Here is a 23,615-nt window from a genome sequence, read left to right on the forward strand (position 1 = left end):
TAAGCCACTGGGATTACAGCAGGCACCACCACGCCTGGCTCCCAATGATTTTTTAAGCTTTCTTCCTGCCTATGTCTCTTTCACATTCATCACCACTCCATGAAGCACAGTGAAAATGCTCCATCTCTGTTCTTTTGTTTTTACAGGTGTGTAGTAATGAAGCCACCTGCATCTGTAATTTCACCTGGGCAGGAACAGATTGCAGTATACGAGATCCAGTTAGAAATCCTCACCCACCCACGGATGAAGGACCCAAGGGTTTGTGTGATTTCAGTTTCTATTCTTTTCCTAACTTCATTCATTCTCACTCTTCCAAAGCACCAGCACAACACTTTCATGGATTTGAAAGGAGACACATAAGAACATCTCTTTTTGTTATTAAAATGTATAAGTCATTTTTACTGCAGAATTAAGCATCCTGTGTATATCGTATTTATAAAAATGTGTTTGAATTACCTCTTAGCCTAGAACAACATTAGGAAGAAGTATGCCAATGTTCTCTAACCCGGTTTCCTTTCTCTCCCTTAAACCTCATCCTTTTTCTATGATCACAAATGCTAAATTATTTTATAGTTTTTCTAAGCTATGCCAGTTTTCTAATAGAGAAAGTCTTTGGGGCTGACACGAGACTCTGATCTTTCCTCAGTATTTGAATCCCTCCAGGGGGATGTTATTGCATTCCATGCTTTTTTTAAACTCAAGTTTTCGAAGGAGTTAAATTTTTTAATACAGCTTTAATTCTTCAAAGAAGAGGCAAAGGATCTGAACCTTTGTTTTAGTCAGTCCCTAAGAAGAAAAAAATTAGAATTTTAGAATTAGGAGTCTCCATGGCTGCTCAGAACCACCCTCTGATTTTGCAGTTGAGGATGCCCAGCTCCTGAGGTCAGGTGACATATAGTTTCCCAGGCAACAAGAGACTGAGCTGCAATCAGGAACCAATTGCCTGACCTGAGACTCATGCTCTCTTCCATTACATATTCTTAAAATGTAATCTGTGTTATCGTGAACATGGTAATCATTTTCTCATTATTCTTCCCATTCAATTCTAAAAGATCTAGAAAAGCCTTCGGTCACAACTGGTTTTACTACAGCATCCATAGCATCATACCTGAGAAAAAATTAACTACTAGAACCAATTTTTAACATACAGAGATGACATTGCACATCAGCTTCCTTTTCATGGTACTCCTGGTGGTATTTTATAAATAATAGCCTTGCTTTCTCCTACAAGTAGCTAAATACACATAGGAATAATATGATGTTGATCATCTCCATTTTGGATGAAAATTCATTTAAACTCTCTGAACTTCAGTGTAGTCTACATGGAAAAATATGACTCCAAAAGCAGATGAAGCTCTGTAGTCTGCAGTTCCTAAAGAGATTTAAGCTAGTTTGGATGCATGTGAATTGTTCTGTAATAGTGGGTGTGTTAAAACACATCTCATGCATTTGCTTAATATGCCCTTGATATTAAAATTCTATAAGAATCATTATCACACCCTCACAGTCTATTTCTATTCTTTTTCCACTTCTAAAAGTGAAACTATCCCATTTTCACATTTTGTCTTTTGTTACTTTAAAACTAGAACAAAACATTCTTGGATCCACCTTCAGAAGTTAGATTTAGAGATTTAAGCTCTGACAAGAGAAGCAGAGGTTCATTCTCTCCAGATTTTCTCTCCATAGCATGTCTGTGATTTTTAAAAAGATCTAGATGTATATCCTCAAGTGAGGCATAAAGAAATCTGAACAAAAAAGCAGAGCTAAACTTACTTGGATTGCTTTTCTTTAGGCGGAGTAGGGGATTATTAATTGTTTGGTTCTAATCCCTATTCCTTTGCCCACCCATCCCTAGCAAAGCTAAATTTGAGTTAAAGAGCAAACAGGTGTATTCCAGAGAAGAGAAAATTCACAGCTGCCTCTTGTTGTTTTATTCTCTTAATGTGGTAATATTCTATACTATCTTTTAAAAAATAACTGTTTTGATCATTCAAATGATAGATGGTTGTTATAAAAATTTTCTCCAATAGACAATATGTAATAAATACATGTCTGTTGTCAAAAATAGAGAAAGGATCAAAAAGACGATAGAAACCAGTCTTCATTCCACAACTCATAGGTAATCAACATAAGCATTCTGTCATATTTCTTTTCTGTTGCCTATTTTCCTTTTTTTATTCTAATGAAGACAATGAGCCATTGGAGTAAAAATTTACCCATTTGTGCCAATATTGTTAGGATCCTTATGAATCTCTAACAATTTTGAGTAAATTGAAAATAAGTCATTAGTGTAAATGAAGATCAGTTATCTTTGTACATTTTTAGATTTCTGGAAAAATCGAACAATTTTAGTACAACTATATAATAGCGTCATCAGTATTGGCTATTTATTTATTTATTTATTTATTTTAAAACCAATTTTTCTACCTTTATTTTATTTGTTTATATGTGGTGCTGAGGATGGAACACTTGCACGTGCTAGATGAATGCTCTACCGCTGAGCCACAACCCCAGCCCCAGTGTTGGCTATTTATACCTTCTCATTCTGTATAGAAAAACCTATTAATGTAGTAGTAAAATGCTAACAGAAACCAAACTTTTGAAAACTTTGTTATAGATTTATAACTTTATCCTCGATATTCTTGTTAAAAGAAGATGCTAAGAGAGAAACTATACATCTTACTTTTATTTTTGTTCAGTTAGCAGATATTTTTCAAGTCTCCACTGTTTAAAAGAGTACATTTTTGGCACATAGTAGGCATTCATAAATATTTCATCCCTTTTTTGGGGGAATACGTAAAAGAAATGGGAAATGCAGTATGTTGGTGCTGATTTTCACTTTATCCGTATGTATTTGTTGTATTGGCTTGCCAAAGAGTAATAGGTAGTGAAATTATGATATTGATTAAATCTGTACTTTCTCAACTATAGGTTCTGCAGCATTTGGGGTGCCAAATTTTTCTCCATAGCTTCACACTGTATCTTGCTGGCACTTGCTGTACTGAGCACTGTGTTTGGGTCTTCCCCAAATGCACAGCATGTGCAATGATCTGGATAGCTATAGTCATTCATAAAAATGCAGTGAGAAGGTATTACAAATATTTAGTTTTATTTAATTTTAACGGTCTTCTTTGATATGGAAAATTCAAGAAGCAAAATGAAAATAATTGCCTTTTTATTATGAAATCTGGGCAAAAAAAGATGAATTGTACCCAACTACATCCCTGTAGATCAAGATCAAATTAGCAAAAATAAGCAGGTTCCATGGAAGGATTTTTCTTTTCTTTTCTTTTCTTTGTGGGTGTGTATGTGTGTGGTGCTAGGGATGGAACACCTAGGGCCTCACACATAAAGCACTCCACCACCGAAACACATCTGCAGTTCGCTGAGTTAAGTATTATCAAAAAAGATTTTCTATTGCAAAGGTCACTTCATTTTTTCCTATGCAGACATTTACAAAAACTCTTCTCTCAACTTGTTTCTACTGAAATCCCTGAAGGAAATTATTTTTTTTTCTACAAGGATAGAATACATTTGAACTCTTTTAAAAAATTTTTCCACTTGCTTTAAGGACAGTGTAATTTAATTTAATTTCTATCAATTTGTAGACACTTCTGCACAATGCTTATTATGTTATACAGGAGGACTTTTATCCTTTGATGGTCATCTGTTATCACCATTCTAAGAGGGAAGAGAAGAAACTGGCACATATAAAATACTTTCAGTGACATTTATGGGCAGAAATTGTCACTAAGAAGCTTGGTCTTAATCAATACTACCATCGTCATCAAATTAGAAAGGACCTTAGAGGCAATTCATTCCAGTCTTATCGTCCTACAAATGAGAAAACTAATTTAATTATCAGGGTTAACAGCTCATTAATGGTAGAGCCAAAAATAAAATGTGATCACCTGAGCTTGAGTCCAACACTTTTTCTGTTATTCCGGACTGCCTCATTTAAAGCACAGTATTAAGTTATTTTGTTCATTCTTTGAGCACAATAATAAATAGAAAGGGCAAAACAATAACCAAGCAACAATTAAGCTTATTAGCTGAGCCATTATTTGCCAGTGATGCTTATTATGAAATTAGAGGAGAAAGGCAGTATCATATTGTTAGAATTCAATTTTTGAAAACAGTGGTTACTAAATGTTAATAATAGCCTGAGGAGTGTTATTTAGTGTTTACATTTACCTTCTGCATATGCCCTTTTGATGACTTTCTTTGTGTGGATACAAATCTTTGGTTTTATAGTTCAGATCATGAGATTGCAGACGTTATCACTATCATATATGTTTATGCTCATGTATAATTATATGTCACCCAAGTATTTTTCTCATTAACCATAACCTCACCAATAATTTAAGGATTTGCCAAACTTTAATAAAATATTTTAGTAATTATGAGTTCATTTTGAGTTAATAAAAACCCCATATTTTCATTGACAACAAGTTGGAATAGTATTCTTAATGAAATATTTATTTGGTATTCTATCAGGCACTTGTTCCAATATGTCAAAAAATGAACTTTATTTTTTAATTCATAGAAAAGAATAAGAAAATTTGATTGAATGTCTTACATTGAAATTTTAAGCAAGATGGAATATGTAACAGAAATATTCTACTGTGAAGTATGAACAGTTTATTTGCTATTTACTTTTCAGCCTAAATTTTAGTGAAGTAACAAATCTCTGCAGAAAGAACTTTGGTCCACAGAGTACCGATGAGTACATTTTTTGCTTCCTGCCTTTGAAGTACACAGGGATGCAGTATTTTAGCCCCTTTTGAGTCATTGGAATCACTTGGTGAAATGGTGTACCTTCCTGTTTCAGAAACTCTCTAAAAGAAGACATCCACTCGGTTTCAAACAAGCACAATTTCGAAATGTCTGAAGCATGCTTTGCAGAGGAATTTTACATATAAAATAATCTTAAAAAGGAGAAATTTTAGTTTGATTCTTAATATCAAAATACACTTATCAGAAATTCTGCCTTTTGGCCCAAGTGAACTGAGAGAGTAGGGAACTAAGACTAAAATTAATAAAATCAACAAACCCCAGAAATAACATGAAAACATACTGGTAGGTAATAAACGGGACTCACAAACATGTGAAAGTGACAGGTAAGTGGGTTCAACCCTCAGGGAGCAAATAAGCTTGTAATATGAAGACTGTGTTTGCTGGAAGCTCCCGGTTCAGGTTTGGTAGGGTGAGTAGGTAAAAAAGGAAACTGGTCATGTGCACAGTGTCATGCCTAGAAGAAAAAAGAGGCTTTGAGTAGGTAATGAGTGAATGAGTGGGTGAACAAATGCAGTTAGATAATAAATAAACCAACACAGAAATACAGCTGTGTTATAGGCCCAAGAAAAAGGAAAAAATTTCAACGAGGAGATAAATTCTTTGTAGTTGTGAAAAGCAGCTGCAGCAACCTTCATTTTTAAACATGATCCCTGGAAAAATCCACCCATCTGTGGGCCAATCGGTTACCTCATGGCTCCAAATGACAGAGTCTGATGATCTTCACAGGCCTCATCAGCACAGCAGAAATAAAAGGAGCAGGAGGGAAGGAGAAGGGGGGTAGAGGAAAGTTCTGGAAAAGCTTTCTCCCCACTTTCTTTTATCTTATCTTGTATTAAGAGTACTTATTAGTTAAGCCTTTGAGGGTGATTATGCTTTCTCAAGGGAGATTATGGACTCTATCCTTTTATCTGGAATACACATTTGAAGCCTCTGGAAATTTCTTGTTCCCATGGTTGGGTTTCTAACACTGGCAGGATGGGCTGCCTAATTCTGTTGTTTCTACAGTGATAAATTAGTCCACACCAAATACAAAAGGCTTTTCAAAGTTGGTATTTTTATTCATTTTTCATCTTATTATAAATTTTAAAAATTAACAAATATTCACTTAGCATCACATTTTATGGGGCAGTGCTTTCCATATAATTGATCTGATATGACTTATATAAAAATTAAAGAGATAATAAGACTGTTTCCTGTATTTCATCTCTGACAGCCAGAGCTTAAAACCTAAGGCCTCCCCCTCACCCCCCCCCCCAAAAAAAAAGTTATAAAATTATGTGCTTTAGTTAAGTTAGTATCCTGAAAGCAGTGATTTTTTTAAGGGGCTTTAAAAAATGAAGCTTTATATTTGGGATACCTTTCCATTCCAGTATTTGGCTCCATAATTTGAAAGTCTGAGCTGTGGTTGAGGTTATTTTGGATTACAATGTATCATCACATTTGAAAAAACATTACCAACACCTTATAAGTTGGTCTTCTTCCACTCCCTTCAGCGCTCTGAGTAGACTGTTTTCTGTTGTGACCCCATCTTTTTTTTTTTTGTTTTTTAAGAACTTGGGTAGTGTGTAGTGAAAAACACTAGACTCGCTCATTGCTGTTATTTACCCTGTGATAAAATGAAGTAATCATGCAGTTGGTCCACAGGGTTAGAGAAGTGAGGTTCTTGCTCTTCCTTTGGGAGAACATTTACTGAAAAGGTCAATCAGCTCAATATGGAGCCTTAAAAAATTATGACTTTGAGTCTTGTTTCTTTGTTTCATTTCACTGTTTCTCATAGCACACAGTCTCTGTGAAGTGCAGCTTTGTGGAAGCTGATCTCTGTTTTCATTGGCAAGGTCAGTGGAAGCCAGTCCTTTTGATTTACATAGAAACATGAGTGTAAATGCACCCATACACTTATAAGTTCATACACACACACACACACACACACACACACAATACCCTAAATAATCCACCTTCCTGCTTCTACCCCAGATTCCATCTCACCTATGGGCACAGATGTGTTGATGCACATGTGTTGAGAGTTTCTGCTCTGTCAGCATTGGCTAGCTTGGTGATCTGCCGCCGCTAGTGAAGTTTCCCAGAGACTTTAATGTTCTCTCAGTGCATGGTCATACACTGGAGTTTATAAACAAAAACCTAAATGTCCATATTCTAAGACAGCAATTCAAACTTTGCAAAGCTCTTTGAAATATACCTTTCTATAACTTCCCAGGTAAAAAGTGCTTAATGTGAAAACGACTCTGTTTTAAATTTCTAAGGATTTTTGCAAAATTGAGTTATATATTCTGAATTTTGAAAAGATGTTGGGCATAATTTCAGTTTGAGAACTTATGACAATATGTATTAATAACTACTTTTTAAATAAATACAGATTTGCCCTTATATAACTTAAATTACATTTGAGTTTTACCTTGCACCTAATAGGAACTGGAACTCAAAGTGGACTGTTTGTTTTAAAGTATTTATGAGAGATTATGTTTTAAAGTAGGGTATGTAGAATTTGAAGGTAAATTCAAAATTATCCTCAAATATTTTCAAGGTAGATATCAATCTTAATTTCAAACCTTCAAACAAAGACATCCAGATTTAACTTACTTTCAAAGTATTTCCTGAATAGATTATTTTGTATGTGAGTGAAATCAGTGTGTATTTTTCTGTTAAAAAATGTCCATTTTCCCTCCACACAGTGAACATGGCCACAAGCAGGCTCATAGGGGCCTTGGCCGGCACCATTCTGGCCCTGGGGGTGATTTTTGGAGGCACAGGGTGGGGAATAGAGTAAGCATCCTTGTGCATTTCAGAGTTTCTGTTCGGTGCCTGGTGTGCGGGGTGATGCGTGGTGCCTGACTTCACCTGTGTCTTGCTGGCTGTGTTTCCTGTGGTGGTACAACTTGTGGTATGATTTGGATGTGTTGGTGTCTTGTGATCTTTCTCGTGCAATGTAGAACCTTCTCCTGTCTGGAACAATGTGGGGCATAAAACAACCTTGGGGGTGCTTATATTTTTACAATTAATGCACTAATCCAAAACTTCCATTGCTCCTCCACTTATAAAAGTAATTTTCAAATACAAGCCTTAACATTTTTTTATCATTATTTATTGGCAAAAATGCTCTCACACTAATGTTTTCTTAGGATTGCTGTCATAAATTTAATCCTTACCAATCAAATGAAGCCACCTATACAAGTAGGAATTATCCACAGAGCATTTTTTATAGATAATAAGAATGATGATCACTGAATGTTTTCTCCATTTATTTAGAATGATATAGGAGTTTTCAGCGCAATGTTTTTTAAAGAGGATATTTTGACGACTGCTTTTATTTCTTTATTATAAAATGGGTTAAAAATTCAAATGTGAAGTTCACATAAATATTTGGGAGCAAGGAACATTAAGAATCAAAATATATTTAATCCAAACCTGCACCACCTTAAGTGAAAAGCTGCAATTCATCTAGTGGGTTTGTGTTAAAAGTATTCAGTGTATAAATAAATGTGTTGTGTGCCACTTGCCCATTAAGCTCTCAGAAGCAGAGTTCTCCTGGTGTCTTTATTTAGGTTGTCCTGCACTTGATCCACATCCTCAGAATAGCTGTCAATTCTCCATGTAATACTACCAAATGAGATTGTTAATCTGTAGACTAAAAGATCGTTGGGATTTTTTTCTCTGTGTGTAGTTACAGAGAGAGCCTTTACAAATAGCAGAAGTAGCCAGTCACACTTTTTTTTTTTAATTTTTATTTTTTACTGTGGTAACACTTCACAGTGACTCAAGAAGAAATTACTAGTGTCTTAAGGAATCACCAGATACCCTTTACCCAACCAGCCCAAAACACAGGCATGTTGATGATTTCAGCCTCTGTCTACCTTAGTCCCCTTAGTTGGTGACACCTGGATGTTCTTTTATGAAAGTTGGGAAATCCAAGAACTGAAATACCATTAAGAGGAGAGCAGGTCCCCAGGTTCACACTTTGTGGAAGGTGACAAGAATTCTCCTCTATATGGGATCTTAACTCATCTTTCATCAGTATAGACTGTGAAGCTAGTTAGGCCAGGAGAAGTTGAACTACTGGAAAAGAGATTTTTGTTTCTCCTTACTTGTCAGAAAATAAAGTATGCAACAGAGGTAGAAATATTTAGAGAGAACAAGAACTTTGCCCTGTAAAATTTCACCTTGGATCCATTGATTGGATTATATATCCCAGTGACATTCCTTTCCAAGAACAGGTCTATAGATACATTTATATGAGAGACCTCTGTGAAGAAAGGTAGCTTTCTAAAAATCATCCCAAATGTGTATTTTTTTTTACATTATTTATTGGTCATAATTTTGTCATCCTGAAATATACTAATTGAAGGGATGTATTTTAATAATTCTTCCCTTGAGTCTTAGAGATGGGCAGAATCAAAATGGCCTTTGTAGTAAACACAGTCCTGTTTCCAGTTTGTTTCTATCATCCATTCTTTCCAGTGTTGCTATTTCTGGTTGTGACAGGTAAGTGTGTATAAGTGTATAAAAATTGGTCTGTTATTGTTTCATGAACTGTTTTTGCAGTTTTCTGACTTTTTCCCTTCATATTCCAAATTTTGACCTGATACCAAGTAAATATAGCATTTACAAAATAAAATTCACATAGTACAATATAGATTGTTTTAAAACTTTCTACCTTAAATAATAGTGTCTTTTTCATTTAGTCACTAAGGATTCCTTGCACAGGCTTAGTTTCCTAAACATGTCTGCTCAGTTTATAATTGTAAATCAGAGATCAAGAGATCATTTCTCAAGGATTATGTATTATTGTTTGATGCCCACCTGTGTTTTCTAAGTTAGCAAAATGCAAGTTATCTGCCGTTTTGAGTGTGTACTTGGAAATGTGAATTTTTTTAAGTGCTGGTTCCAAAATTTGATTCCTTCCTGAAATGCAGGGAGGAAATATATGTAAATAGAATAAAGTTCCATCAGAACAAGAGTTAGCAAACTTTCTGTAAAGGCCCAGATAGTAAATAGTTTCAGCTTGCAGGGGTACAGGATATCTGTTGCAACTTTTCAACATTGCTGTCTTAGCAAAACAAGAGCCATGGCAAAAGATAACAATATGTAAATGAATAAGCATGGCTGTGTTCCAATAAAATGTCTCTGGAAAAACAGATTGTAGGTTAGATTTGGACTGTGAACTCTAGTTCACTGACCCTTGATTTAGTGCATAAGTTTTAGAGTCAGATCTGTGTTCAGATCTTGCCTTCATCACTTACTAACTTCTAGAAGCTTCTGTTCCCTCCTCTATTGAACAGGGATAGTCATAGTTCCTACCTCATATGTGATGTGGAGGATCAAATGAGACAATATGTCAGATGTTCTGATTTGCACCTGGCACATTGTAAGTGCTCATTATATGGCAGCAAAACTGCTTTTATTGCTCTCAGTTTTGTTATTTATTATTATTGGCATATCTCTAAAGGCCATTGAGATTCATGTTCTGTAGAACCACAGTAAAGCCCAGGCACCTGAAGAGACCCACATCCTCGGGACTCCACGCAACTGTCGTGCACCTGCCTGCTCGTGTCCACAAGCACTGGCTATTCTCTGGACAAAAACATCATGCATACAATTTTAGTGCTGCTGAAAGTGTTATCCATTTATTACACAGCTGGGGGGACTAATGTGAGCAGAAAAGAGAGTTTTTATGTGGAAATGAATGTGTAAATGGATGTGAGGATTTTAGAAAAAATAACAAGGTTGGCCTTGTGACTTCTGGGAAAGGGCTCCATGGTTAGTATTTTGTTGTTAGGGGCACGGTACCTGCATATATTGGCATCCTAGAGGATGTAACATTTAAGGCAATTCTTGTACTAAATTTAATACTGCTTAGATTTTGAAATGTCAAGTGAAGGAGAGTAATAGAGTTACTGCAATGTATCATTTCTTACTCAACAGTTGGTAGAAGCTCTACCTTCTCATTTCCTTCCTGTTATCTGTCCTTCTAGCTTCTTATCTTCCTTTCCTTTTCCTTGTCCCTCCCTCCTTCTCTCCCTTCCTTTATTTTTAATATCTCCAAGCCTCCAATTTCTCTTCGTAAGTGGGAATTTAAAAGACAGTCTCAATTGAATCTCTTTTTCCACTTACCCAAAATTACCCAAATGAGTTTTGCGCTTCCTTTATGTCTTACCCTTGGACCCCCATTTTGGTGTTTAATACAGAAAGAACGGTGAAGAATATTTCTTTGAGAGCAAGCCTTCAGAGTCAGGTCTTTATTGATAATCTCTCTCTGACTTCTGAATTTTAAGTGTCTTCAAAGTGCAGAATAAAAAAGCACTCTGACGACTTTTGTGGAATCAATTTACTTCCTCTTGTGCCCTCATTTGTCAGTCTGCTAGAGCTAATTCTAATGCAGTCGCGTTCTCTATGTGCGCGTTTATTTGTTTGATTTATGGAATTGGGGAAGGGGAAGGAAGAGACCCAAGACGTGCAACGAAAGTGAATGGGGCCTCTGTGCTTCAAATTCTGCGAAAGGTGAATTTAATGAAACTTAACTGTCAACAGTGCAGAAACTTGAGATTTAAAGGCATATAAATCACCGTGGAATCTAAAGTACAAGTAAGCTAAGTTTAAAAAAAAAGCCATTTAAATGTTTAGCCATCTTGTACAACAGAGTGTTTACTTCCTGAAACCGCTGAACTGCTTTTCCCTTGTGGTGATGAAAGTGGTCGGCTCATATGACTTTCTTCCTATGATCCTTTGTCACAGGTCCTAGTGCCACCAATCTCATAATAGGCTCCATCGCTGGTGCCATCCTGGTAGCAGCTATTGTCCTTGGGGGCACAGGCTGGGGATTTAAGTAAGCAACGCCGCATGTCGTCTTCTTGGTGGCTCTGGCACTTCTTTTTTTCTGCTTACGTAACCAAGTTTTGAGTTCCTGCTACAAGATTTTAACAGTAAAACTGTAAAGAATAAATATTTTTACTTTAGAAATGGGTTAGAAAGGAAGGAACATGGAGCCTCAAATGCCATCTCAGGCAAGTGGGATAACATTAAAAAGTAGAAAGAAGCTGGGCGTGGTAGCGCATACCTGTAATCCCAGTGGCTTGGTTCGGGAGGCTGAGGCAGGAGGATCGAGAGTTCAAAGCCAGCCTCTGCAATTTAGCCAGGCCCTAAGTAACTCAGCAAGACTCTGTTTCTAAATTATACATATAAGCTGGGGGTAGGGGGTGCTGGCTCAGTGGTTAAGTGCCCCTGGGTTCAAACCCTGGTTCAAAAAAGAAAAGAAAAGAAAATTGCATGCTTTCATTTAAGAGCAAAGTGGCTCTTCAGTAGAAGACATTGGCTGTAAGAGCCAGTCTTCTGAGATACTTTCCTGTATACACAGGTAATCAAGGAAGCATACTGGAAATAAATCAATACAAATCCCTATTAATATCTGTATAAAACTGGCTTATATTCTGGTGAAATTTTCACAACCTCAGTGACCTGGTAGTCATTATTTTTCACATGTAATGTATTATATGAGATTTGGAAAAGCTTCCTTGTTTGTAAAACAAGGTTGAAAAAATATTTTCATTAATTCCTTAACCAGCTAAATTGGTTTCCAGCTGGAATTTGAAATCAATGACTTTGTGACACTTAGTATTTTCTAATTAACTGCGAGTATTGACATAACTGACAGGCCTGGTGTGTTGTCTGAGTGACCTTTTACTTTGGATTGCATATCGATCATTTGACTAAGATTTTGCTAAAATAGACCACAGTGAATAATCACAAATAAGCCTTAATTCTGATCAAAACTTTTAAACTTGATTTATCTAGTTTGATTGTTTCTATATCTTAGATTCATTGGATAATCACTTTTTATGCTATGGTGACTTGATTATTATGATTTGTAGGTAAGCCTCCCGTGTCAAATATTCCCTGTGATAAACTAGGTTTCAACCAGATCTATTGAAATAACTTGAAGTGGAAAATAAAACCCATTAGCCAAATTCAAAACCCACTTTGCTTCCTTGCAGTTATTCAATATAGGAGGCTTTCTCTTCCAACTAATGGAATAATTGTCTTAATTATGAACTTTTTTGTAATTAATATTTGGGATACTGAATTTGATGTATTTAAGCCAGCTAAAATATTATTAGAAGCTGATTATGACAGATGAACCACCAAAATATATTTTAAATAAATTCAACATTTTCTATTTTTTTTTTGTTATCAAGATGTAACAAATAAGCCTACAGTTTTTGAGTGGCTTCAACTTGGAAAGATAGTATCAAATGGTACTTCTTTTCTATAGAGATATTATGAAGTTGAATTTGTTCAGTGAAATAGTAGTTTGGTATCAGCACATTTGCATAAACACATACACAAAATGGGCACTGATATATGGATCTCTCCTCATGGCTTTAATAAGGCATTGCCCAGATGGTGGGTCACTCATGTGGCATCTCATAAGAATGTGTTTTTGTTTGGGATGGCCAAATTCTAGCTAAATCTTAGTGTCTCATAGTAGGGTTGGGGTTGTTGCTCAGTGGTAGAGCACTTGCCTAGCATGTGCAAAGCCCTGGGTTTGATTTCTACTACTATTAAAAATTTTACATCATTCTACATTATAGCAATACCATAGTTCATTATTATTTTATAATGCTCCCTGGCCTTTGTCATAAATATGCCCAGGGATATGCCTTCTTGACATTAAGATACCTTACCATCAAAGACCTGGAAAACGGTCCACCATTCATTGTTGCCATGCAACCATGTATAATGCCAAATTTACCATTTTAGTATTTGGAGATAAGAGCACACTATTCTGTAGCAGGACCTCAAAACAGTGGCCTGGCCTAGCTCACAGCTTGAATTGCATGTTTCTTTGGGGAAAAATGGAAAAGCCTTTATCACTGTGTATAGAAGTGGATTAGGCCCTGTGCAGATGATTTCTATTTGTGAGAGATGAAGAGCAGGAGAAGAGGTGGCGCTTGATACTAAGTCACATAGGGAGTGAGAACCAGCCTCTGCGGCTTGCTTGGTGGAGACTGCTGTGTGGGTACATGCTGTGTGGGTACTGAGCAAGTCAAGGCTCCTTCCCATCCCCTGTGACTCTGAAAATCACTTTAAGGGTAAATTTTGTAGAAAGTCACATGGACTATTGGATGCTACATGATTTACTTTTTGATTCTAGTGGTAGCTGTGTAGTTTGTTTTAAGCCTGAAACAGTGACTTCTAACCACGAATAGAAGACTTTTGGTGCCAAATGATCATCTTTAAGTTTCCTCCCAACTTGGATAGTTTTGTAGACTATTAGTCTAGGGATAATTGAGAAGTACAGTTATTTGCTAGTTGAACTGAAAGCCTTTCAGTGTTTCATTGAGCACAGCAGAAATTAAACCAAAAAAAGAAGTTCCTTTACAATATGAAGTTGAAAATAATTTGTAAAGAAGATTGTTCTAAATATATTCCTACTGGGAATCTTTTCTGAAATTAGTTTTGTATTACTAACAGAGAAATTAGCAAAGTCTCCTGAAGAATTTGAGAGTGTGTAAACTTTCAGATTAAAGGAAAATGTATTAATTGCCCAAGGACAATATTGCTTTTTCCTAATGTCACATTCCTTTAGGTGAAATACTCTAAATAATTTAGACGTGAAAGTGTCATACCATCCATGTCTTGCTGCAGTATACAAGCATAAGTGAGAAATCCCTCTATACTGTGAGCTGTCACATAGCCTTTTTAAAATAATTCTTTTCTTCTGAAATAAGTGTTAAAAAGCATGAGTATATGAGTGTTTGCACTTGTGAATGTATGTACTTTGTGTGTGTAAGGTGATGAATATTTATCAAAATTATTGTGATCCTACAATTAACACATATTTAGTAAAACGGTAGAGTCTGAAAGCTTTGGTTAATGTAAACAAGACTTCTGCAAGCAAGATTGGAGAATTCCCCTAAAGAAGAAAGTACTTCCTTCCGTGAGTTATTACTGCTAATTTACACATTCTGACATGTTGAGTAAGGTGGTGGGTGTATTTTGGTAATTGCTCTGGACTCCAGAGGTGAGGATGCTGAGGGATCATTAAGTCTATAGGTTCCCAGGTGTTCACAGTCTCAGAATGTACTCTGAGAAGTCCGGTGGAAAATGAACATAGGTACATTGCACACCAATTTGTCCACCTTTCCCCATATCTATTATTTCTGTTCACCTTATACTGCTTTTCCACTTCATCACCTACCCACACAGAATAATGTCATGAACAGCGGCACAGAGCATTGCTAACCTCTGTCCTCGTTGACTCACAGAGGCTCCTGACACGTAATGCTGAATAACATGCTCCTCCGCTAGATAATTAAAACTGTTGTTTTTGCCCAATACTGGAACACGTCAGGTAGATGATGGATCATTTCAGTAGTATCTTCCCTCAAGCTTAGGAGAAATGAGGCATGAATTTCTTATGTGCAGACTCTTTGGCCTTATTACCTTGGACAGGGATATTATATACAATCTCTAAATTTGGGTATAGGAATTTATGATTCTTTTTTCTCTTTCTTTCTTTCTTTCTTTCTTTTTTTTTTTTTTTTGTGTGTGTGTGGTGCTGGATAGGGATACCATACCCAGGGCTTCACACATGCTAAGCAAGTACACATCCCCCACCCTGAATACAGGAATTTAGATATCAGTAAAGTGATCACTTACATGCACACATCATTTATCAACACCATGGTTGATGGTGCAGAGAAATAGGAGCAGAGAAATTCTCAGTGATGGTAGGAAAGAACATGAGGGTAAGAGTGACAGTTTGTTGACAGCTCAAATCACATGGATTCTAGGATTATTACTGAGCTGTTCAACCATCTTATAATATCTTAGTCTGTAGAAACCACTACCAACAGAGACCATACTGGCTTGCCGGAGCAGCTCCTGACACTAAAGGTGTTCATTTATTAAGCATGTAACTATCATATGCAGTTTTCTGTCTCTGAGAAGTTACTTGGTCTATGAGTTCATACCAAGCCTGACTTTGGCTCTAAGAGACTCTTAGGCCTGTGTTCCATTTTGTTGGACATGCTAAAGAAAAGATTATTGATGCTCACCTATAAAATGAAATTGAAAGGGCTATATCTTGTTAACTATATTAAAAAAAATAAAGTGCCTCATTGGGGGTGGGAGTGGAGCATATTTTGATTTTTACAGCATTAGGAAATGGAATCAGTTTTAGCTGGTCTCCCTATGACTGGGTTAACCATATGCCCGCTTTTCTAAATTCCATGACCATATCCCAGTGCAAAATAAGGAGCTGGATTCCCTTAATGCCTGGGACTTCCAGGGTAGGTACTTCATCATCCATACTTAGCAGATGGCTGACCAGGAAGATGCAATGTATTTCCACGACTCTTTCAACCCTGAGGATGTGAATTCAGTCCAAGGTGGTCTAGCAGAAGTTTAGTGAGGAGTCCTTGGTGGCAGGTAGGGGTAAGGAGACTAAATAGAGAAAGATAAGAACATAATAGCAGTCAATGACCACAGACCCTGCAAGATATCTATAGCTGTAAGATTGCTGTTGATACCTGGGTGGTAAATTTTAAATAGATGTGTATAATATGTACCTTGTAGACTAAAGCCCAAATTTTCAGAAGGAGTAAAAATTGATAAAAACTGTATCACTGGAAGGATCATGCTAATATTTTATAGTGACCCAGAAATACTTTAGTGGCTATTAGAAAGTAATTGCCCTCAGAATCTCAGGAGAGGGTAACCAGAGGAAACCGTTTGGGAGGGGAGACAACAATGACCTGCCCAAGAAAATTATACTTTCACATTAAAATTGAGCAAAAAGAATTTTGCTTTCATATAAAAAAAATGCAGGACAGATGATTTGCAATGTAAGGTGGACCGTGGTGGTTTTGTGGTTGCTCTGTGAGGAGGCCTGGCAGTGTCTTGCTGCAAGGCTGTCCCCCTCTGTCCTCATCCTCCCCTGTACTGTAGCTTGCCTCTGACCTGCTGGAACATCAGTGGAAGGGAACAGGTCCTGGAATCCAATCTCCCTATTCATATTCCGCAATGAAAATACTTTTCATCTGTCCAAGGAACCCAGTGTAGAGCATTGTTTCTATAAAAAGTACAAATAAGCTTCAGAAATCAACCTTTAAAAGGAGCACATGCCTTTCAACACTGTAGATTGCCTGGGTGCCAGGCTGAAATAGAATGTTATATCTCCTCTAAAAACAAATCGCACTACGGTTACAACCTTGGACGTGAGAGTTTATCTGATATTCCCTGCATTTGAATTAAGGGATTTAGATGTGTGCAATACAGTCATTTATAAGCACAGTCCTGACTTGGTTTGTTTTTTCCTCTACATTCAAATTAATTGAGGAGACATTAGTTTAACCCTTCTCCTGAGTTCTAGCAATACACAGCTAACAAGGTTGGGGTCTCTGGTCCTTCAGGGTCATTTCTCCAAATCAGGCAGTCTGTGTTTCTCCCACCTGACTCACAAAGGGAAATGTAGCTCCTTAAATTTCTGCTTCAGGGAACATGAGCTTGGGTAGCAGACACAGATCCTCTGCTCCACAGCAAATGAGCTCAGTGGAAGATACATTATGAGAGACTCTCCCGTTTGTTTTTTCCTCTTTCCTGGGCAGGATCAGCATTGTCTCCTTTTGAGAATATTGACTCAAAAGAGTGGGTGGCAATGGTGAAGAGAACTAAGTAGGTCTGTTGCAAATAGAGTTCTCTGCAATGGATTATCTGTTAGGCTGATGAGCCACATCCTCTGGCCATTCTTGATGTCTTAATGGAAACATTTTTAAGAACAGAAAGGGGAGGTTTGCCTTCAAGGTGGTCCTTTGGAAAAATAAAAACTTTGCAGAATGACTTCTCCATATTTTGATCTTTGGTGGTGTTTTTATTTTGGATTACTCATGGGGGAGGAGGAATCTGTTGTCATCTTTTTGGTACTTAGGGCCTGCCAGGGTATCCACTGGCGCCGATGAGTGGCAAGGGAATGAGGAACTTGGGGACTCCTTAGTCTCCAGTTTTGCATGATGCCTTGGTGGCAGCAGCATTGCACCCGCCAGTATGCAAAATAATGCATGAACCCTTGCTTGATGCCCCACATGAAGCCAGACCATGGGGAGGTTGCAACCAACTTTTGTTGTTGCCTTGTAGTGTCTTGCTGTTTTTTTTTTTTTTCATTTCTCTTTTTAAACATAGGAATCACTTTTTAGGAGACTGGACACTGTGAGCAAAGCAATGTAACTTGCTTATTTTCAACTAAGCTAAACTGCTGCATTTGCTTAACTAACCCAAGCCTGTGTCCATTCTCCTTTGAGTGTGCCACCTAACTGTGTACTCTGTTTCTGAACTTTCTAGTATGAAAAATGCTTGTTCCATAGTGGGGAAGGAGCTCACACACTCAAGGCAGAAGATAACTAGTAGAGCAAGGCTTTTTTTTTTTTTTTTTCCACCTTGGCAAAGGCCAAATCCTTTGGTCCAGAACTCTGGAGGCTTGAAGGGAAACAGCTCTAAGATTTTCAGAGTTTTTCTCATTCTCCCAGGAGCCTCTACATGGAAGAGGTCTCCCTGTAAAGATTTTCATCTAGTGAATGAGCAATGTCATTTACTTCTGAAATAAGGGGTAAATTGGGCCATAGAGTGTGCCTGTGATTGCAAATGAACAATTTGAAGTTTCTTTTGCTTTACACCCAAGTGCATAGTCTAGTGGGGAGGTACAGTGATATTCAAAGGCATTGGCTCTTATGTGTTTCAAGTTATTTGGGGCTACTGCCTCTGTGTGAGTTGATTGCTTAGCTCTGGAACTAGCGTTGCTATCATCATCATCATCTCTCTTTTATCATCATCTGATTAATATTGTGGATTTCCCCCCCTCTGCTTGCATCTTGTTTTGACGCACTCTGGAAGAAATGTCAAGAAGAGGAGGTTCGATCCGACTCAGCAAGGCCCCATCTGAATCAGCTGCATGGGATGATGCCACCTTGCACTACTGGGTCTTGGGTGTGACACACTTGCCGCGACTATGCAGGAACTCTTAAGTCTGTAAGCAAGAACACTGGGTGGTAATGACTACAGAGCTGAAGTCCGGGTGATGGGGATGGGGAAAAAGAAAACTGTCCCTTTTGGAAATAATCTCAAAGAACCCCTCCCACAACCTATCAATAAAAGTGGGGAAAAAGACCATGTTATCAAAAGAACTGTTTGGAATCCTTTTTTTTTTCCTAAGGAAGGGAGAAAGGAACAAAAAACATTAAGTGCAATAAAAGAACCATTAAAAAATAGCAAATGATTATCCCCCCCTCAGCCTGCTGGCACTTAATATCTTCTAAATGATTTGGCATGATTTTTTTTCTTTTACTACCAATGACAAACTCCAGTGGCATGAAGATTCAATTTTTGAAAGGGTAAAAACTGCATGGCATATATTACTAGAAGCTAGCAAGCCAATCCTCAGCAAAACCTGCAATGGAATTCCTAAGGGGAAGATGACAGATGACCACGCAGAAGCTGCCTGGGCCTACAAAACACATCCTCACCCATGCTCACCCCCTGTGGCCCCTTCCCCAGCCCCTTAAGAGCCCCCAATCCCCTCTAGATGAGTCCTTGGCCGAACTTCGTGGGGCCATGCTCTTGTTGATTCACTTTCCCTATTATTTTTCCTTCTGGACCAAGCATCCTTTGGAAATGGGAGCTGGAATTTGAACAATGATGCTATTGTATAGTTCTTTTATAAATGTAAATATGGAAATAAGAGATTTTGACACATCATTTTCAATTGTCTGTACTGAGATTTTTTTCCTTGTCAAGATTCTGTGTAAATTCAAGTTTGTTGCTTGCTCCCATCTTTTCTGTTTCTCTTCTTTCTTTCCTTCTTTGTCTCTGTCCTCTCTTGTACCATGTCCTATGATTGTTGGGCTTGCTAAAAAGACAGACGTAGCCACAGATGCAGGGAGTTTGAGCACAAAACAAGTCTAACTTAAAGTTAGTATGCTGGAAACCAAAAATAAACAAAAGGGTGGGGGGTCACAAACAACAAAATAACCCATATCAAAACAACAAAAATTATGTAAATGCAAGTGAAATGCACTGAAGAGTCTCTAAAATATTTTGATGTCATCATAAACATATGTATGTAATGTAAGAAAGTAGCCACCCTCTCAAATTAATCACAGAAGTGCCAAGCTCATAATTTTAGTTTTTGGTTTTGACAGTTTTCTTTCCCTATCCTTAATGTGAAAGGAGGATAAACTTAAAGCCTTAAATAATAATAATAATAAAACAGTAATTTTTAAATGTTGAAAGCTTGGGGAAAAGTTAAGCTTTCCATTTTATTCATATTTTGTCTATACTCCATCTTTCTCTCTCAAAAATATATATGGTAGAACTCCATTGTTAACAGTGGGAATGGAGACAGAAGCAGCAATTAACCTTCTTGTTGGCATTGTTGTAACAGGCTGTAATTCTGTGTGCAGTATTTTCTGGAAGCCTCGTTTGGCCCACAGCATTTTGTTGACACATAGAATGTTGTGCTGGATTATAATGGGATTCCACTATATGCAAATTCATGTTCTTCTTTTCCCTCCAGGAACATTTGCAGATAAAATCTTGGGGTTCCCAAGTCCCTCTGAGTTTCCTTCACTTTCACTGATTTTTTTTTCTGTTTATGGTTAAGGTATAGCTTCCATTCAAGTGCTAAGCAAACAAGTTAATAAAGAAATTTGGTCAAAACAGCTTTGTTTTCCATGCACAAACTTTTGCATCACCAGTGAGCATCCATCTAGAGATGAGTTTCTACTAAAGGTCCCCATAGACCCACCCTGCCAATTCTCCATGTCTCTGTTTTAGGAACAGGACATTCCAGTTGTACTATTCATTTCTTCATGGTACCCAGTTAGTTTCTAGATTTAGCACTAAGTCCCTTTTCAGCAAGATTCATAATATGAGTTTTATAACTTTGACTTTGGAAAAGATGATGTCCTAAAAATGTACTGCTTAAAACATTGGGATTTCCCCCTAGGGTATCTTTCATTATAGAAATTTCACAATCATAGAGCAGAAACCTTAATTTCCATATGCTACCATAGACCACAATTGAACATTCTAATCCTGTTATTGCTTCCTGAGTAATAGGTGCTACACAGGTATGCAGCCTTTCTCGAGAACTTGCTACATGTTTATATGGTAATAACAGGGCTATCTAAGAGGTTCATCAGCCTTACTTCTGGTTTCACATGACACAGGTTGTATTCCTTTACTGAATGGAAATGGCTCTTCAAGTTCAGAGGAAGGTTGGAGGAAACTCAGATTACCTGGTATCTCTCCCTGTTGCTGCTTTGCTTAGTGGGTCCTCTCCACTAGGAGATACCAAACTGCTGCTAACAACACACCATATGCATTTCCCTCCTGTTCCAGAGGTACCATGGTGACTTAATAGACACAAAACCATATGGTTACAAAAAAAATCTCTATTGTTAACTTTTGAACATTTCACAAACAACATTGTAAATGTGCGATGTTATGTTTTAAATCAGACCACAGTGGTCCCCAGATATTATGTACATATGGCAAATGTCAGTATAACTTTTTGTTATGCTGGCAATTTCAAGGGTAACCAAACCTATGCTCCAATGTCAAATTATTTGTGTGTATATATAAAATACACAAGCTTTAAGCTCTGTGTGTATGAATATGAAAGATAATGCAATCATATTGTAAACAAAGGATAATTATTTTTGGTGGTATTAGGTTATGTAGTTTCAAACTCTGCTGTATTTCCTCTTGCACCTGCCATTCATTTGCTGATTTCTGTGATGTGAATTCTCCTTTTTATTAGTTTGAGCTCAAAGCACAAGCAGATCACTGTTTAATGTTACCCAACAAGAGTGTTAAGTGATGACCAAGTTCCCATTTCACCTGCTATACTTTTACTGCGATAAATAATGACATCTGGATGAGGAGGCGTGCGCTAACTTCATTGCTCACCTGGGACAGTGCATGAGCCCACTGAATTAGAGCTACTCCTACTAGACAAATGAGCAGTATCCATAGGTGCATGTTATGAAACATGAATCACATAGAGTTGTGGAGTTATACCAAGTGATGTGTGTGGTTTTTTTGTTTGTTTGTTTTGTTTTTGTTTTTTTACTATGCAAAGATGGGAAATGCACAAACTTTTCAGAGACTGATGTCTGAAGAACTCTACAAACAATACTTGAATTTTTTCTTTAGTCATCCCATCGTGTCTGATAGTCATTGTTTCTTCCATTGTTAATCTCCATTTTTAAATGATTTGTAATTTTTTTAAGTGCACAACCTGAAGTTTTGTTTGAAGTTAATAAATTCATTCACATCTTGTTGGCCACCTATGAATGGAGATTCTGTTATTGTACGCATCTTTCAGTCAAGTGTATATTAAAACTTTCATTAATGTAGAATGTTGTAGCTTTATGCTTTGATCACTTATTCCCAAAACCTTTTTCTGTGTTCTCTTGCATTGTTGATTAAATGACCATGTGCCTGACATCATCAGAGTTTTAACACCAATCTAGATCAAAGGCTCACTGAAGGGCTGGGGATGTGGCTGAAGCGGTAGCGTGCTCACCTGGCATGCGTGCGGCCCGGGTTCGATCCTCAGCACCACATACCAACAAAGATGTTGTGTCCGCCGAGAACTAAAAAATAAATATTAAAAATTCTTTCTCTCTCCCACTCTCTCTCCTCTCTCATTTTCTCTTTAAAAAAAAAAAGGCTCACTGAAACTTTAAGCAATCAATGGAGCAAAATAAAATCTGACTAGTGACAAATGTTTTCCTGATTAGGATTCAGTTTTATTGGATTGGTTGGAAATTCTTTGCTTCTTAAAAATCAGAAAGAAAAAAAGAACACCTTATGATCATACTGTTATCAACTTCTGTTAAATTTTTTTTTAATTGTAGATGGACACAATACAAATACCTTTATTTACTTATTTATTTTTATGAGGTGCTGAGGATCTAACCCAGTGTCTCTCACGTGCTAGGCTAGCGCTGTACCGCTGAGCCACAACCCCAGTCCTGTTATCAACTTCTTGTTTTTAAGTATCCCTCTGAGTTGAAAGAGTGGTGGCTAGTAATAATATCCACATTTCAACTTGGCACCACATTAAAAATCAAGATATTTGGGGGCTGGAGTTGTAGCTCAGTGATAGCACGCCTGCCTAGCATGTGTGAGGCACTAGGTTTGATCCTCAGCACCACATAAAAAATGGATAAATAAAATAAAGGAATTGTGTCCATCTACAAGTAAAAACATTTAAAAAATAAATAAAATCAAGATATTTTTAAAACAGAAGAAAGTCTGGTTCTGCACATCAAAAACATTCAAAGGAAGATATTTCCTCCCAGCTCATAGTTACCACGTTATAGTCCTTCTTCGTGAATGTCTGCAGTATGTCTTCCCTCTACCTCACTGCCATGCTTGGTTTGGCCTCTAGCATATATGAGACACAGCACTGATGCCCAGAGGTGCTGACAGACTAGCGGAAGCCTGCTGGGGCTCTTTTCCCAGAGGATACATTCCAAGTTCTGCCTGCCTTTCGTGATCTTGCCCCTTTTAATTAATTTTTCTAGCCTTATTGATGCTCATCCTTTCTCAGTCACTTAAAGTTCCCCTAAAAAAGTCTTTTCTAACCAGGCCTGAATAATCTTTAAATTTAATGTCCATTATCTATAATCCATTTGTTTCAATGTCACTGCATGTAATAAAGTGACTTTAAGTCATAAAGAAACACTTAAAATAGCACAAATATTATACTTAAGAAAACATATTGGAGTGTCCTTTATATCTGA

General features: G+C 37.2%; 1 protein-coding gene across 4 annotated transcripts in view; it reads left to right on the plus strand.

The window, feature by feature from the left end:
* The window catches only part of ADAM23 (ADAM metallopeptidase domain 23), a 184,692-nt gene that overhangs the window by 153,074 nt on the left and 8,003 nt on the right, over nucleotides 1–23,615 (plus strand). The window contains exons 24-26 of one of the 4 annotated variants that reach the window (XM_081261958.1): nucleotides 147–258; nucleotides 7,488–7,578; nucleotides 18,697–22,161. In XM_081261958.1, the coding sequence (XP_081118084.1) occupies nucleotides 147–258; nucleotides 7,488–7,578; nucleotides 18,697–18,745 (252 nt within the window). In that variant the 3' untranslated portion in view covers nucleotides 18,746–22,161. Of the gene's footprint in view, nucleotides 1–146; nucleotides 259–7,487; nucleotides 7,579–11,544; nucleotides 11,636–18,696; nucleotides 22,162–23,615 lie in introns of those variants that run through there. The other 3 variants (XM_081261957.1, XM_081261959.1, XM_081261960.1) reach the window with 3 other exon arrangements.

The sequence above is a fragment of the Spermophilus citellus genome (assembly GCF_964194105.1).
Source record: "Spermophilus citellus genome assembly, chromosome: 11".
Lineage (NCBI taxonomy): Eukaryota > Metazoa > Chordata > Mammalia > Rodentia > Sciuridae > Spermophilus > Spermophilus citellus.